At 39.0% G+C, this 16,252-nt stretch overlaps 1 protein-coding gene across 1 annotated transcript in view; it reads left to right on the forward strand.

Annotated features, from left to right (window-relative positions):
- The first annotated feature begins 1,470 nt into the window (after positions 1–1,470).
- Positions 1,471–16,252, forward strand: part of Ptprr (protein tyrosine phosphatase receptor type R) — a 231,502-nt gene continuing 216,720 nt past the window's right edge. Inside the window, exon 1 of the mRNA XM_057758049.1 lies at positions 1,471–1,989. Within this exon, the coding sequence (XP_057614032.1) occupies positions 1,932–1,989 (58 nt within the window). The 5' untranslated portion in view covers positions 1,471–1,931. The remainder of the gene's footprint in view (positions 1,990–16,252) is intronic.

Here is a 16,252-nt window from a genome sequence, read left to right on the forward strand (position 1 = left end):
CCCCATCTTCAGGGGATGGAGGACGAGAACTCTGAATGAGACACACAGTTCAGTTCAATGAGCACCTTTTACTACCTCTTATTTGGCTAGCACGATTTTATGCAATTTACATTAATGCAAAATTCAGAGGTTCTCAGTTCATGAAATGTGGGCCACGGATAAATGAACTAATGAACTATCTGAAAAAAATATTTGACAGTGCTCAATAAACAGAGAAGAGGCAAATCATTGAAACATTGTAATCTCGGGTTAGCCCAGAGCTTGCTGGAAAAAAAAAAAAAAAGAGCAAATTAAACCTCTGTAAGCTCTGCTGTGGCAGTGGTCCAAAGTGAGGTCCATTAACTAAGAGGCAGCAGCCAGACCCATGGACAGAAGCAGAACGATGTACAGTCCTGAAATCACAAAGGGAAGGGAGCCTGGCTGAGGGATATGTTGGTTTAGAGTAGTAACCACTTGATTAATAAGAATCTCCACCCTACCAATGTAGATAAAGAAATTAAAAGCTCACACATTCTGCAGCTTGCTGTGGCCTCGCTAAAGACACAGCTGGATCAGATATGGTTAATCGATCAAAAGATGAAAAGACTGGACTGGCTTGTTCGTCCAGAGGACCCAGGTCCTATTCCCAGCTCACAATCATCGAGAATTCCAGTTCTAGGCTTCTGGCAAACTTCTTCTTACCACCAAGGGTATGAGGCACAGGTGTGGTGAACAGACATGCATACATTCAAAGTACCCATATACATACATATGTGTGTTACATATGTGTGTATAGTAATTAACTTAGGTTCCATCACATTATGTATATTATATATCACATATGTAATATATCATATATAATAATTTTATGGAAATAATTAACTTAGGTTCCATCATAGTGTATAGATTACATTTATATGTAACATATAATAAATATGTGTATATTTGTATACAATATGTATACAATTGTATATATTACATTATTTTTATAATCAAAAAAGACCATCTCTTTCCTTCAATTTTCATGGAAATACTTCCCAACCGGGTAAGTATGACCTCCCTGCTTTCAGCCACTACAATCACAGACTTGAAGCTCAAATCTCCTGGAAGTACAAGGGTTGAGGGAAAGAAGCATGAGGAAAGCTAATGGACAAGAAGGGGGCGCTCTCAGAATACCCAGCTAACCTGCACACTGCAGGCTTGCCCGAGCAGGCCAGAACTCGTTGCTAGCCTTTGCTCCTGTAGGGTAGAAGCAAACAGCAATGCTGGTCAGTCTGCAAAGAGTCCCAACAGTGAACTAAGTCCATGGGTAAGCCTAGCGCAAGGAAAGGACCCAGATGGGTGGCTCCTTCGATCTCCCTCTTTGGTTTCTGTAATCACGGCCCCGCCTCTCCCCGCCCCAGTTCCCTCCTCCCCACGCCCAGATTTTGGAGGGACCCAGGTCGCTAAAGCTCGCCTCGAGCCCAAGCCTCCTCCCCGTGGAGCTTGCACCCCCTCCAGCCTCAGCTAAGACCCGGAGAGGTGGAATTTCGATTTGAAACTCCTGAGCCAGGGCTGGCGCTGGGCATGCTCAGTGCCGCTGCGCGTCGGGTTGCTGCTAGCTGCACTGGCAGCAGAGGTGCTGCCTGGCTCCGAGACTGACTCTGGAGTCCAACCTACTGTCACCGCCGGCTGCGGGCTTCCAGAAGGCCAAGCTCTCGTCTCCTTTGAGTGCCTTGCCCCCGCCCGCCTCGAGTCCCCATCACCCGCAGCATCCTGCCCACCCCTTAGGGAGGTGAAGCCAGTGCTGGGCTCTGTAGGCGGCACCACACACCGTTCTGCGAACCCCAGCCGAGGACCCTTTCATCGGATGCCTGGGATCAGAGGACTCTTGGCAGTGGTTCACTCAAATAGCACTTTGCTTGGAGTGGGGTCGCGGAGGAGTTTCTCCTCCGCCCCTCAATGCACACACTATGAGGAGAGCAGTCGGTTTCCCGGCGCTGTGCCTGCTTCTTAATCTTCACGCTGCAGGTAAGGGCTTGCGGGGCTCAGAGCTGGAGCTGAGGATAAGATGAGAAGCATGCTTAAGGACTCCTGGGAAAGCTTGCCTAGCAGAAGAAGGTTTGGGATAGCATCTGAGGCGTGAGAGAGTGCACCTGTTGGAAGGCTGGCTGGACCTGAAAACTTATGCTAAAATCGGCACTTCATTTTTACCTTGCACGACTAAGAGTGAACATTTTAAAATTTGAATATAGGCTTGTTTCCTCCTTCATCCAGCTCCCCTGCTTGTGCTTCTAGGCTTTGCACTTGGTTGCACAGTTTGCAGGAGAGAGAGCAGACCTCCTGCTGAATGGAGCCCTCTCTACTGCAGCAGCTACATCTGAAAGGTTCCACGGAGCGCTCACAGGGATGCCCTGGGGGTAACCTGATGGAACACATCTCTGCCCCTAACAGCCAAATACATGGTTTATTAACAGCGCTGCTCCAGTCTGTTTGGGCTCCTGCTCTTGTCGCTCGAATTTTCTGAACCAATAAGCGTCAAGAAAGGTTCCAAACGGGAGCCTCTTCTCTCTTTCAGCACCATGGTCAGCATCCGCAGTCAGTAAAGATAAACCCAGCCACACTCAGAAACCAAGCTAGGGCTTATCACAGTCTCCCTAGCATAGATTGGAAGAGAGACAGGGAGAGAAGGCAACCAAATAAAAATAGATTCGATACGAGAAACGATATCAGTTCTAGGGAGGCAAGCCAGATAAAGTGCCTCGGGATTTTATATTCACTGGCACCTGGCACCTCTAATACAGTGACCAGAAACGCTGGACTGCACTCTGTATGATTTCCACACACACACACACACACACACACACACACACACACACACACACACACACACTAAAATAAAACAAGCCAGAGCTGTTTTAGGGACCCTGCTATGACAGCAATTGCCCATGCAATATCCCTGTAGCTTTTCTTCGAGTTTGGTTCTCATCCGTTCATACACATTTCTCTAAGTACATTGAGTGGGGGTGCATTATATTACTGTGTTCATAAGCACAAAACATGGCTGTGAGACAGTAATCCTTGTGGTAGTTCTTTAAAAGAGTGGGTGCTGTTTTTCCATATTTGCAATAACGGGAATAAAATATAGTACTTTCTTTTCCCAGCGATTGCTTAAATGCACTGTGAATTTAGAAGCAAACAATGTATAGGAATAATAAGACTATAATTAAGTATGCATGTTAATTATTATAATTACAGAATTACATTGTGGAGTTTTAGGTGGTTCTCCGGTGTCTTGAAAATCAGTGGGAGAAAAGGCTATAATTGATTATTAAATTATTTGGAAACAACTATAATGAATCACTTCATTGCCATATACAATTACTTAATGTTAAAATATAGGATGAAAAACATACACGCTGTTCTTGTTTTTCATCCCACAGTATTTAATGGCACCGCTGACAGAAATAACCATTGCCAAAAAAGTTTTCATTGCTATCAAGTTAAGTCATTAATTATCTGATAAAAACATCAGTGTAGTTATTTTTGATGATTATATATAAACAAATGTTGAGGATTGTAATGTATGCATCTTAGGTAGTTATAAGCATAAAGTTATAAATAGACTTGATGTTAAATGTGTGTAGAAAATATTACTAATTTGTTATAGATGAACCCTAAGGATAAGGAGAAGAGAGGACTTTTTTCATCAGAGGGGAAACCTAGAAATCTGCATTCCCTGGTGATACCTGCAGCTTTGCCTAGGGGGTGTTACCAAAGTCAAAGCAAAACACTCTGGCTTTTGTTTTCTTAATTTTCAGAAAGACTAAAAATAAGAGCAAACAATTTTAGCTTCCTAAGGCAACAAGTGCACTGCTATACATTTCAGATTTCAGTTGCAGCAAGCTACAGATGCATTCATTGTTTAATACAGTGCTTTAGGGTGGTGTTTTGTCAAAACAGATTGCAAGTCTGATATTGTAGTTGTCTTGGCAGCTTCATTTTGGATCCAATTTAATTTTAAACAGCAATTTGTGGGTCACAAGCTGTCATCAGATTAAAATACATCACGGTTACCTAATAATACTGTTTGGGCTTTTCATTAGAACTCAGATAAACACAGATTTCTTGATCTATGCTCCCATCGAATTAGGTAATAAGAAAATAAGTGCCTAGGAGAACAAAGATCAAGAAGCCTCTAAGCCTTTTACTTGTTGAATGTCTGAGTTTATCTCTTATGAAGAGAGCCACACTCCCAGGTCTGAGGCTGGCTTTACAAAGGAAGGCAGTGACATTTGAACATTTTAGCCTCCGGGCTGAAAAGCTAATTGATCCCTATCACTTATGCCCAGGCCACCAGCAACCACTTAATGGTGGCACAAATGATGGTATCTAAGAATGCTCTAGAAATGGGGTAAATTAAATAATGGGATGGGATGTAAGTGTTCTCAACTGTACTTGGAATTGTTGCCTGGGGCATGGCCATGTCTTTAATGATAAAGCTGCAAATCACTTTCAACATGAGTGTTATCTCCAATTACTTGGCATGGCTACCTATGACGTGGTGACCCTGAGGCCTATCAGTACCAATAGGGGGTAAAAATCGTGATCTGTTTGTAATGTCTCTATGAAGGGAGTACAGTATATAATGCAGTTGTCATTCCTGAATAAGATAAGCCAAAGGAGATGCAAAGCTCATAGCTTGATAGAGAAGTTGAATGTTATATGACAGATAATTGCCATAGACATTAGGAAACAACTTTACTTATTGTACATCCAGTTGCTCATCCTACAGGCAAGAATAACAAGATACAGTAGTGTCAACTGACAACATAGTCTAGAACAGGGGAAAAAACAGGTTTCCAGATATATTACTGCATAGACCATGAAAATCAAGTTCCTAATACAGCTAAGAACATTTTCATCCCATGCCATCAGCCATTTTCTACCGTTTATGAAGCACACAAAGATGCCATCATTTCTGTCATCATAAAATAAGGGCTGGAAACTCAGCCGAAACCAGATCTAATAGAACAGGACACTATCAAGTTAGTGGTGACAAATCCTTTTTCCTTGCCTGCCCTTATTCCTCACACCTTCTGGGATCCAGTGTCACAAATATATTCCAGTTTAGAAGCCCACATTATATACATGCTAGAGGCAACTAAAAGCCATGCCAATGATAAAATTGCTTAGAGAATAATTGTGTGGAAGATCCACAGACAGCCTATTTACTTCAGTCCTCCCTCTCATCCTTGGCCCAATGAATCATATTCCAATTGAGGTGATTATGATAATGTGGTAGTATTTTCAAAGCCAAGGAGTAAATTTCTCCTGATAGCCTTAAAGTTATCATCTAAAAGCTTTCCTTCCCAGCTGAATGCTGTGATAAGAGAAAGGCTGACTTCAACCCATGTCACTGCCCTCGGCATTGGAAAACGTGTCCTCAGATTTCCACCTTGTACTTCCCCAGTTACACACACTTCTTCAAGATGTGTCTCAAAGGTACCCTTTGACTTCCAGAGAACTACTTAGCAAATTTATCTAGTCTTCCAAAAGGTCAGAGTTCCTGCCATGGAGTCATAAGGATCTAGGAAGTCATTTACAAAGTCACATGCTCAAGAAAAACAGAAGACTACCAAGAAAATAATGTAAGATACTTTCTGATTTTATAGTGCCCCTTGGTAGTTCAAAATCAAAGATTTCCCAAAACCAGCACAGTCCTTACAATTCCCCGGACCTGCTGGATTTTCTTCTTCCATTGTCTTTAACATATACTCCCCCCCCCATTACTTTCTTCTTTTTACCAATCTCTGCTCACATTGGTCTCCTTCTTCCTAGAAAGTATCAGGCATGTATGTATCTTGCATATTTTGTTTTTTTTTTACTTTGTCGAAGAAAGTCATTTCATGGCTTAACCTATCATGATTTTAGATTTTGGTCTTTACCAAAATGTTACCTTTTTAGTGGCAATTTCTCTTCTGAGCGTTCTTCATATTCCCCTCTCTTAGACTGATATCATCATACCATCTAGCATAAATATACTTTTTTTATTTGTTTTGTTTATTGTGTTCCCCTTCTCTACATGGAAATGTAACTCCTTGAGGGTTATTCGTCTATTTTGTTTTGGCTGTATTTATCAGAGATCATGTCCCGTCTAGTACATAGGGTGTTGTGTGACAAGACTTTTCCTGGGGAGATGAAACATACATATGTCTACTCATCTCAGATAAAGATCCAATGACAGACCAAAGTACAAATACCACCAAAGTCTAATTTGGTGAACCAATGAGTTTTGTGGGGATGACGTACAGTAATAAGGGCGAGGATTTACTTACATGAGAAGAAATGACTCAAAGATAGTTGCATGCATCACCAAAGGCCACCCTAGCATGGAGAACAACTCAAAAAAACTGGGAACCTGGAGCTTGCTGCACCCTGAACTACAACAGGCTGGACAGTGTCATTTCTAGGTGACTTGTTTGTTCTAAACCTCTTCTGGGCAGATGGCCGGGTCTCAGAGTCTTCGTTGTAGCTCTGCTTACCTGCGTGTTAATCTTTTCAGCCTTTAATATTTTCTCTTGGGAGAGAGGGGCCTAGTGAATCTGGTTCGTTTCAGGAACTTCCTGAAGCTAATTTTCTGGTTTAAGGATCTTCCCTGCAGGATAGAAAGTTTCAATCTTCAAGGAAACTGCTACACACCAAAGTGGTGCTTGGTATAAATGTTTCTAATTTTTGAGTATTATCTAATATTTTCAAGATATTCTTTTTGTTATTTTCTACTTAATCTCATTGGATAATTATATTTAGAATTGCATGTCGGAGATCCCCAAATCTTTATTTTTAGCTCAAATTTCTCTCCTGAACTCTAATACTTTGCTTACCACTATCTAGACTCCAAAAAAATGTAACATCCAACTGTTTATACTCCACACACGACTTTATAATCCTTTATTTTTAATCTTCCATATCACACAGAATAATGCCAAGATCCTCAGCTTCACCTAAGCCTGAAACCAATAACTCATCCTAGACCCTTTGTACTAATTTGATCATCACTGTGACAAAATACAGGACATGAAACAGCTGAAGGAATGATATAGGTATTCTGGTTTAGAGTTTTAGGAGATACATTCTATCATGGTTATGAAGGCCTGAGAGCTGGAGCCAAAGAAAGGGTGGTTACATTGTATCCACAACCAGGAAGCAGACAGTGAACAAGTGGAACCAGGCTATAAAAATCTCAGGCTATACTGCCCCAGTAACCTACTGCCTCCAGTATGGCTCCACCTTCTAAAGATTTCAGGACTATTCCTAATAGCGCCACACACTGGAGGTCAAGCATGCGAACACATGAGCCTATGGGGGACTTCTTATGCTCAAACTACAACAGTCTTCCTATGCTGCTTTGATGCTAAACATTCTCAATTCTTAAAACTCAAGTCTTCTCCCCTTCACATCCATGCCACTGCATTGAGATCTGGATCCTTATCACTACCAATCAATCTCATGCAGAGCTTGTCTTTCATAATAATGTCCAAAGTAAATTCTAAAAACATGTGTGAGTCTCTTTATACAGTTATCTAACAAAGCTGTTGCTTTTTCCTTTACCTTCTGTAAAATCCAAATACACAGGCATTACAAAGTCTTTCTCAATCATATTTTTCCTAACTGTAGTCTTATCTTCTGTAAACATTCTCTCCATTTCATACTATTGTCAGACTAATGACCAAATTCTGCTATTGACATGTTTTGTCTCCTTTTTCACATGTTATTTTTTTCTTAACTACCCTATTATATTTTTCAAGACAGCTCTTACTGTAACTTCAACTTTTAATCATATATTGCCTACTTTGAATCCTCCTTGACATCCTACCTTATTCAAGCAACTTACCTACATTTTCCTCATAGGTGGGTGCATTCCTGTAGAAATGCAGTAAATCAATGGTTTGATGCTTTTAAAGAAAACTAGAATTGTAATTGTTACCTTTGCATACTTACTTCATAAAACTTTCTTTGTTATTCATTATGCTATCAATATATTTTCAATAAACAAACAAATATATTTGGAGTATATATGGTGAAAATAATGATAATATATACAAGTAGATTATACATTACCTTAATTAGCATACAATTTACTTTTTCCTCAAGTTAATTATATTTATTTGCTACAATGAAATGAATAAGGAACAGGTTTGACTTACAAATAGATTGTAAGTTTGTTTTCCATATGCATAGTGCAGCTTATACAACACTTATGTGATGACCTCTTCTTAGTTGAGTAGACATTCTTCTATAAGTTTTGTACAAGTTTATAATAGTAATCAACTTAATTTTCATTTAAAAAACTCAAGGCAGCAGATAAAAAATATTGGACAATAATTGTATACTAAGAAATACACTTGATATTACTAGTTCTGATTATCAATTGACTATCATCTGTCTTATAAGAGGAAGCATGGATACAATCCATATTCAAAATTAAGATAAAAATTTTAAAATGATCCAACATTCTTTTCCTGCCCCAAATAAGAATCTAACCGTGGACATGAAATGTCTGAGTAGTTGGGTGGTTGTATAATTTTTTTCTCTTCTCGTTTTATGTATAAGTAGCTTTATAAAATACTGTTCAATCACATTTTATGGGGAGTGTACATAAACACAGAGTGAAAAATATTTTGTGAATTATGAAATGGCCACTTAAAAAGATCATAAGATCACACATTAAAATTCCATTCGTATAACTGTTATTAGTCATTGTAACATGGATGATATAGTTTCAGATAAGTTTATTGTTACATCTATTAAAATATATTGCTGGGCGGTGGTGGCACATGCCTTTAATCCCAGCACTTGGGAGGCAGAGGCAGGCAGATTTCTGTGAGTTCGAAACCAGCCTGGTCTACAAGAGCTAGTTCTAGGACAGGCTCCAAAACCACAGAGAAACCCTGTCTCGAAAAAGCAAAAATAAATAAATAAATAAAATAAATAAATAAAATAAATAAATAAAATATATTTTGTGATGTCAAATTCAAAGAGAGAGAGAAAGCCCAGTTTCCCCTCAAAAGGAGATTTTGAAAGATCCAAGTGCTTACAAATGTTGGCACACTTAGAATGTCACTGATGTTTCCCAGTAGTTTTGCAAAAGAAAAAATCATAATAAGCTATTTTAAAATCAAAGTTTCAAAAGCTTATGCCCCATACAATGTTACTGGAAGTGCCTATTACAGTAATGATATTTGCAACAGAAAGACAATTAGCTAATTCATATTATGAACACCAGCACTTTCCATCTAAATAATTTTTGCTCATAATGACTGTTTAGACTTTCTTCACAATCAAATCTCATTTCATTTTGATATACGAAGATCGTGACAGTCATTAAAAATGCAGCTGCCTGGGCCAGCAGCAAAGCAAAACTAGTCGTTTATATCAAACAACCCTAGATCAATATGTCTGGTTGCATGGAGGCAAACGCCCAATTCAATTGGATGTGAATTATGTTTTTCTCAGTTCAATTCCACAGCAATGTCCATTTTCTGACTTAAGTAAGAGAAAATGGTTTGGGACGATTTTAAAGCACTGGATATTCCTTGGAAAGGAGTGCTTTTTAAACAGGAAGAGCAACCCAGAATCATTCACTGGCCCAACATCAATATATACAGAAAGAACAAGATCCAGAGGCTATTTTGCCATGTTAATGATCCAGTTCTTGATGGGGACAGAGCAGAGCATGATCCCGTGTGTATAAGTGTTCAGCTTCCATCGTTAGGTAACATTTATCTGATAAAGTTGTGTTGTGAGGTGGGCCAAATACAATATTACCATAAGATGGTTTGAAATATTTTTATTGATTGATTGATTGATTTAAAAAAAATAATCAAAGAGCACCAGCTTAGCTTATTGGCATTCATTTCAAGTGACCAGGACATAGGATATGGTGGACTAGAAGTGTTAGCCTGGTGTTTAACCAAACATTCCCCCAATTTCCAATTGTGAGCAAAGAAGAGTGGGCAGAGATCTCTGAGAGGCCAACTAAGAACCTCCCTCCTCTCTTAGTGGGTGTTTATATCTGTATTTTTATTAAGACAAGATTTTAATTTCTATGTTTTCTGATTTTTTATTAATGTTTTGTGTGTGTGTGTGTGCAGCAGTGTGGGTATGGACATCAGAGAACCTGTGAGACGTGGGTCCCACCTAGCATGTAGGTATGATGGATGGAACTCAGGTCTTCAGGCTTGGTAGCAAGTGTTCCCACCCACTAATCCATCACTCCACCCCTGTTTAACAATAACTCCTCACCTGCTATGAACACTATTCTTAAAACAGATACTATGTTTTAAAATTGGAGACCAGCTTCCTAGGCAACTAGAGGATACTGCTATAGAAATAACGAGTTACTTTGTATGTTATTCTAAAGAAAATATTGTTTAAAAGTCAATAAGACAGTTCTTAATCACTATCACTATTTACAGATAGTTGCATTTAATTATTTCTGTCACAATGAGCATATGTAAAATTTAGATTTACTAGTTCATTACTTAGTGTATACCCATGGAACTTAATTCCTGGAGCTTCTTCAGGAATTTCTTTCAGAAATAGAAAAAGGTTCCCATTTCTCAGCATGCTAGGCGTATGGAAAGTTTTCTGTATTCTGGCTTCCTCCAAGAGGGCAGATCTGGGTCTTCGTGTAACACCTTTTTAGAATTTAACACATTTCTGTCAACCCCCCCCCCCCCCTTCAAGCAATGAACTCAGTGTTTTCAATGACTGGGAGACAGCCGGCTCTGTCTGAGCTGATAGAAATTGTTCCTCTTCCAGCAAAGTCTGAGGTTTCTCAGTCTTCGTGACTTATTCCAATTGTCATTGCCCCAAATGGTTCTGCTATTGTATTGAGTTCCACTCTGTAACAGACATGTATTCGGCGAAAAATAACTCTATAGAAGCTGAGCAATACTCAAGAAACATGAGAGGAACCTCTGTAATGATTTTGCCACCAACACAGCACACAGTGATTTTCCTGCAATGGATGTCAGAGTTTCTCACTTCACTCCTTCACTTTCAATGGATGAGAATGTTAAGAAGAAGCAGGGGTCGCTCAGTGTCTTTATACTGGTATGGAAGCAGGGACAGGAACTGCTTTTTTTCTCCCCCCTAATTGAATGCTTAGAAAATGTGGAAGTGATTGTATCAGAGGATGCAGAGGAAGAGTCTACAGGTGCTTTAACTGAAGTCATCCCTTATTGTAGGGCTCTGGTCCTTATCGAAACAGAGAATAGATTCAGTTCTACCCAAATAGACATTGCTTGGCTGCTGTTGTTTTAAATATTAATGTAGATGAATGGGATACGTCACTAGTTAGACCCATGGAACGTTTAGTAGCCCATCACCTCCCGAGACTGTGTTTTCACATCGTAGGAGGAAGTGCCTATACATTAGAGTGCTGAGAAACTAGTTCTCAATGAATGTTTCTTTCTATTTTAAACCTGTTGGGTCCTGTGTGAATTTGAAATTTTAATAAATGTGATTTTATCATCTTCCAGAAATACTGGTTTTATTTTTACTTTTGCAACAATAGAGTTGGTCTTTAAGGACAAATATTGTCATCAAATTGTCAGGATATAGAATTAATGTGTATACACACGCATAGATACATTGTTAGAGCATAAAAGATGCGCAAACAGAATTCAGCAAAACTAGTTTGACATGCATGCACAGTCATTATGAACTCTTTCAACGTGTCTGCCTAATCTCTCATTATGATAACCTGGAGTGAGCATGACTTGGGCTTTGAGATGTCATTCTAACAGACCTTGACCATCATGTCTTGGGAAGCTATAACATGTAAATTTCAGTGCTAATAATATGCCTATTTTTGACAGAAGATTAACATTGTAGCAATGTTTGGGGCAATCATTCCCAATATAATTACAAAGCGACTGAAGATTTTTTTCTAATATTTTCCTTTTTGTATTCAAGGCTTTAACTTCTTGAGCTGGTTGCTTCCAGAAGTGCCAAGATGTCATTTTTTATATGCATGGAAAAGCATTTTCAGAGAAAAATCAAGAGTAAGCAAAATCTGTCTAAATGAATTCCAATTTTTATTTAAATCCATTTATAGTTTGCTTATGGATACATGTTTTTATGTGGACATTTGAAAGAAAAGCTCCTGGTAGCTACTCATTTATCTCTCCTCTTTAGAGAAGAAAGGGCTAACAATGCTTAAAACACAATTGTTGGATAGCCCAATGACCTGTTTTGATTGTTTCTTTTAGGGAAGGGTGTTTCAAAAATGTTGCTTCATACTTTTTTCCTGTTGTAAGTCAGCATCATAAAACTTGCAGTGCAAAGACTCATTCTGAGGGGTGTTCAAAAGGCTGTTCTACCTTCCATTTCTCGGAATAGCCAATTTTGAATTTGAAATAACACATGGCAATGTCCTCAGGCTTACCCATGTAATTGCGTACATCTCTCTCTTTCATTTGTGAAAGATCTCTTCATATGTTATTAGGGTCATATCCAGAAGGTAATTTCAATCCTGTAATTTTATGACTAGCAAAGTTCATTGGTTATTCTCATGCAAATGCTGCTTTTTATAACAAAAGTACTCTTATTTTAAATGTAGATGTGTGGCTTTAAAAAGCCACTTCCTAACCATTCTATGAGAAACACTGCATCCTTCAAAGGTAGCAAAAATGTCACTGAGTCATCAACATAGGAAACATGCTTGCACATATCTTAGGTGAAATTTCTCATTCTTCGTTCTGTTAAACCTCCAGCATCTTTCCTATGTTCACTCATTTGCGAAGTGGCTTCTTCCCACTTTGCAAACAGAAAACTGAAGCATCAACAACTAATTCCTCAACCTCCACCACAAAACTAAAGGGTCTGTGAACTCGTCTATCTCTAGAACACCTTAGAGTGAAGCTTTACTCTGAGCAAATGCTCACCCCATACCCGTACATTAGATCATATCCCCTCCTACCTCCCAGTAGATCTCCCCATGCCTGTACACTGGGTTGCAGCTCCTCCTATCTTCCCATGGAACTCAGCTTCTCATTCTTTCTTCCCTTACCCAGACCCCACATGCTAATGATCATTGATTTATTCTTCATCACAACAGAGTCTTTTCTCTTGAGAATGTCAATTAAATGGAAGGCACAATGATGTTTTGACACTTTCAGTGTGAAGCCTTTCATATTTATTCATGTCATGCAGATCAATGATTCATTCATTCTTATGAATGAGTGAGACTTCTTTGTACAGATCACCATAGTTTGTTTATTAACAACTTGGAGGCTGTTCGAGTTATTTCCATCAAGAGTGATCATAAACAGAGTTGAGACAAAAATTCAAAAATATTTTGTGTTACTATAAGGTTGATTTATCCTGGGTTTCTTTAGGGTGAGTGTGCAGAGACAAGAACAGGCTGTTTCATATGTAAGTACATGTTGAATTTTATAAAATCTGCCAAAATCCTTCCCAGCGTGCCTCTGTCTGTTTTTATTCCCACCAGTCAGGTCTGAAGCTTCCTTTTATTCTTGATTCTTTCCAGTACTGAATGCTACTAGCAATTTTCACTTTAGAATTTCTAAATTCTTTAAATATGCATTCACCAATAACTACTAATTTGGACATACTTTCATTCACTTATTAGCCACCTAGGCATCTCTTTCATATATGTCAGGTCTTTATCCCATTTTGACATTAGTTTTTCTGCCAACTGATGAATTTTGAGATGGCTGGTTCACTGTCAGCTCTGCGGCTTGAAATTACTTCCTCCCAATCTGTATATAGTTTTTTCCAGCTTTCACTCAGTGTCTTTCTCATAACAAAAAATTTAATGCCAAATTTGTCAATTTTAATATGTATTTTATTTTAAATTATGTGCATGTCTATGTGGGTATTTTTGTATGTGGGTGCAGGTTTCCCTGAAACTCAGAGGCAACAGATTATTTTCCTGGAGGGTCAAATTACAGGTGTTTGTAAGTCTCCCTAATGAGTGTTATCAACTGAACAACTGAATTCCTGTGCAAAAAGAGGCCATACTCTCAACTGCTGAGCCCTCTCTGCAGCCTCATCATTGTATTATATTAATACTTATCATGTTATTATATTATTTATTTTTTAGTCTCCCCATCTTTCTCTCTCTGTGTGTGAGGGTGTATAAGTGTAGGTCAAAGAATAGCTTGTGGGAATCTGTGCTCTCCTTCCTCCACGTGGGTTCCAGGAATTGAACTCAGGTCAAAAGCTTGGCGGCAGGTACCTGATGCAGTGAGATGCCTCACCAACTCCATACAGAGTTTTCTTTTATTATATGTGAATTTAGTATTATCTTCCCAAACTCTTGGTCAAAACTTAAATACAGTTCATTTTTTGTTTTCTTCTAAAAGTTGGGTGATCACATATCTTTAGGCTTTTGAGATTTATGAGTTAAATTTTGTACAAAATGTGAAGTTTAGGTAAAAGTATATGGTGTATAGTGTAGCCTAACCCCAGCCTCTGGCAATCATTACTCTACTTTCTACTTCTATGAGCTTAGCTATTTATATTCCAAAAATGAGATCATGCAACAAACATGATTATCTTACTACATCATAATGTCCTCCAGCCTCTACCATGTTGCTACAAATAATCATATTTCCTTTTTATTAAAAAAATGTTTATTTATTATATTACAGAGTTCTGCCTGCATTTATGCCTGCATGCCAAAAGAGGGCACCAGATCTTATTACAGATGGTTATGAGACACCATGTGGCTGCTGGGAATTGAACTCAGGACCTGTGGAAGAGAAGTCAGTGCTCTTAACCTTTGAGCCATCTCTCCAGACCCAGGATTCCTTCTCTTTACAGGACAAACAGTGTTATATTGTATAAATGCTGTACCTGCTCCATGATTTGTAGACACTTGGGTTGATTCTATATTTTGGATGTAGAGCTTAGCCCTACAATGGTTGTAACAATGTCAATATCTCTTCAATATGCTCATTTCAGTTGTTCAGTTGTCTTCTCCAAAGGGACATTGATGGGTCATAGGAAAGTTCTTGTTTAAATGCTGAAAGGAAACCATGTCACCGCTTAGTTGGACATTTCTATCTGTAATGTTTGATGGCTTCCTTTTCTCCATCCTCTCCACATGGATAAAAGCAATCCTAAGCAGGAATAGAGTGATACATCATTTCAGTTTGGTTTTCCTGATGATTGCTGATGCGTAAACTGTTTTCATCTTCCTGTCACTCATCTATATGTCTCCTTTAGAGAAATAGCTGTCGAGGTTCGTGGCTTTTTCTTGGGGCGAGGGGGTCTGTTTTCTTGCCTTCAAGTTGTCCGAGTTTCTTACTTGTTTTGTATGCTAACTCTTCCTATGGTCCAGTGTCTTCCCAAAGTTCCTTTGTTAGAAACTTAAATCCATTGCAACAGTGTTGAGAGGTGAGAGCCTTTAGGAGCTTATATGTCATGACAGCTTTACCACAATGAATGCCTGAATGCCATTATCTCAGGAGAGAATTCCATCCAGTGAGCACTTTCTGTCCCTCTCACTCCTCACCATGGAATAATGCAGAGGGTAGAGTCTTGCTCAAGGCAGGCCAAAGGAGAGAGGGGAGGAAGATGGGAGGCACTACAGTACAATCCAGACTTGTGAGGTGTTTTTATGTACAGCTAAGAATTAGAGCTAGTGTCTCTTTCTTCTGTGTCCCGGCACCCTCTGTGTGCTGGCTGGAGATGAATAAAACCAGACATGAGATGTACATAGAGGATCTCCTTTCTAATGTACTAGACATTCTGTTCCGCTTGCTCCCTTGCTCTTACTCATTTTTCATTTCAATGTTTTGTGCATTGTCCCCCAGTCTTCCAGTTCTGTGTAGTATGAAAAGATACGGCATATGAGATGTAGTCCACTCAGGCCTCCAACCTTCCATGCCCTTTTAAGTTCTTTGAGATAATTTGATATTTGATCTTTCATGTGATCTAGTTGTAAGACACTTGGACATAGACCCAGGAGTAGGTATACAGTAATGATAACCTGTACACCCATGATAAACATAATGAAGGTATGGAATCTACCTTGCTATCGATTAGATATGACTATAAATGGGTGAATAAAAGAATGTGACACACATACACAATGGAGTTTTATTCAGCAACCCCTGTCCAAAATGGGCAAAGTCACGTTATTTGCAGGAGTTAAGATAGAACCAGTGTCATCATGCTAAGTGAAAAAAGCCAAATTCATCTATGACTAATCTAACCACACTTAAGGCCAGGCTCCAAGACCAGTAGATGGCCAACA

This window comes from Chionomys nivalis, chromosome 25 (genome assembly GCF_950005125.1).
Source record: "Chionomys nivalis chromosome 25, mChiNiv1.1, whole genome shotgun sequence".
Classification (NCBI taxonomy): domain Eukaryota; kingdom Metazoa; phylum Chordata; class Mammalia; order Rodentia; family Cricetidae; genus Chionomys; species Chionomys nivalis.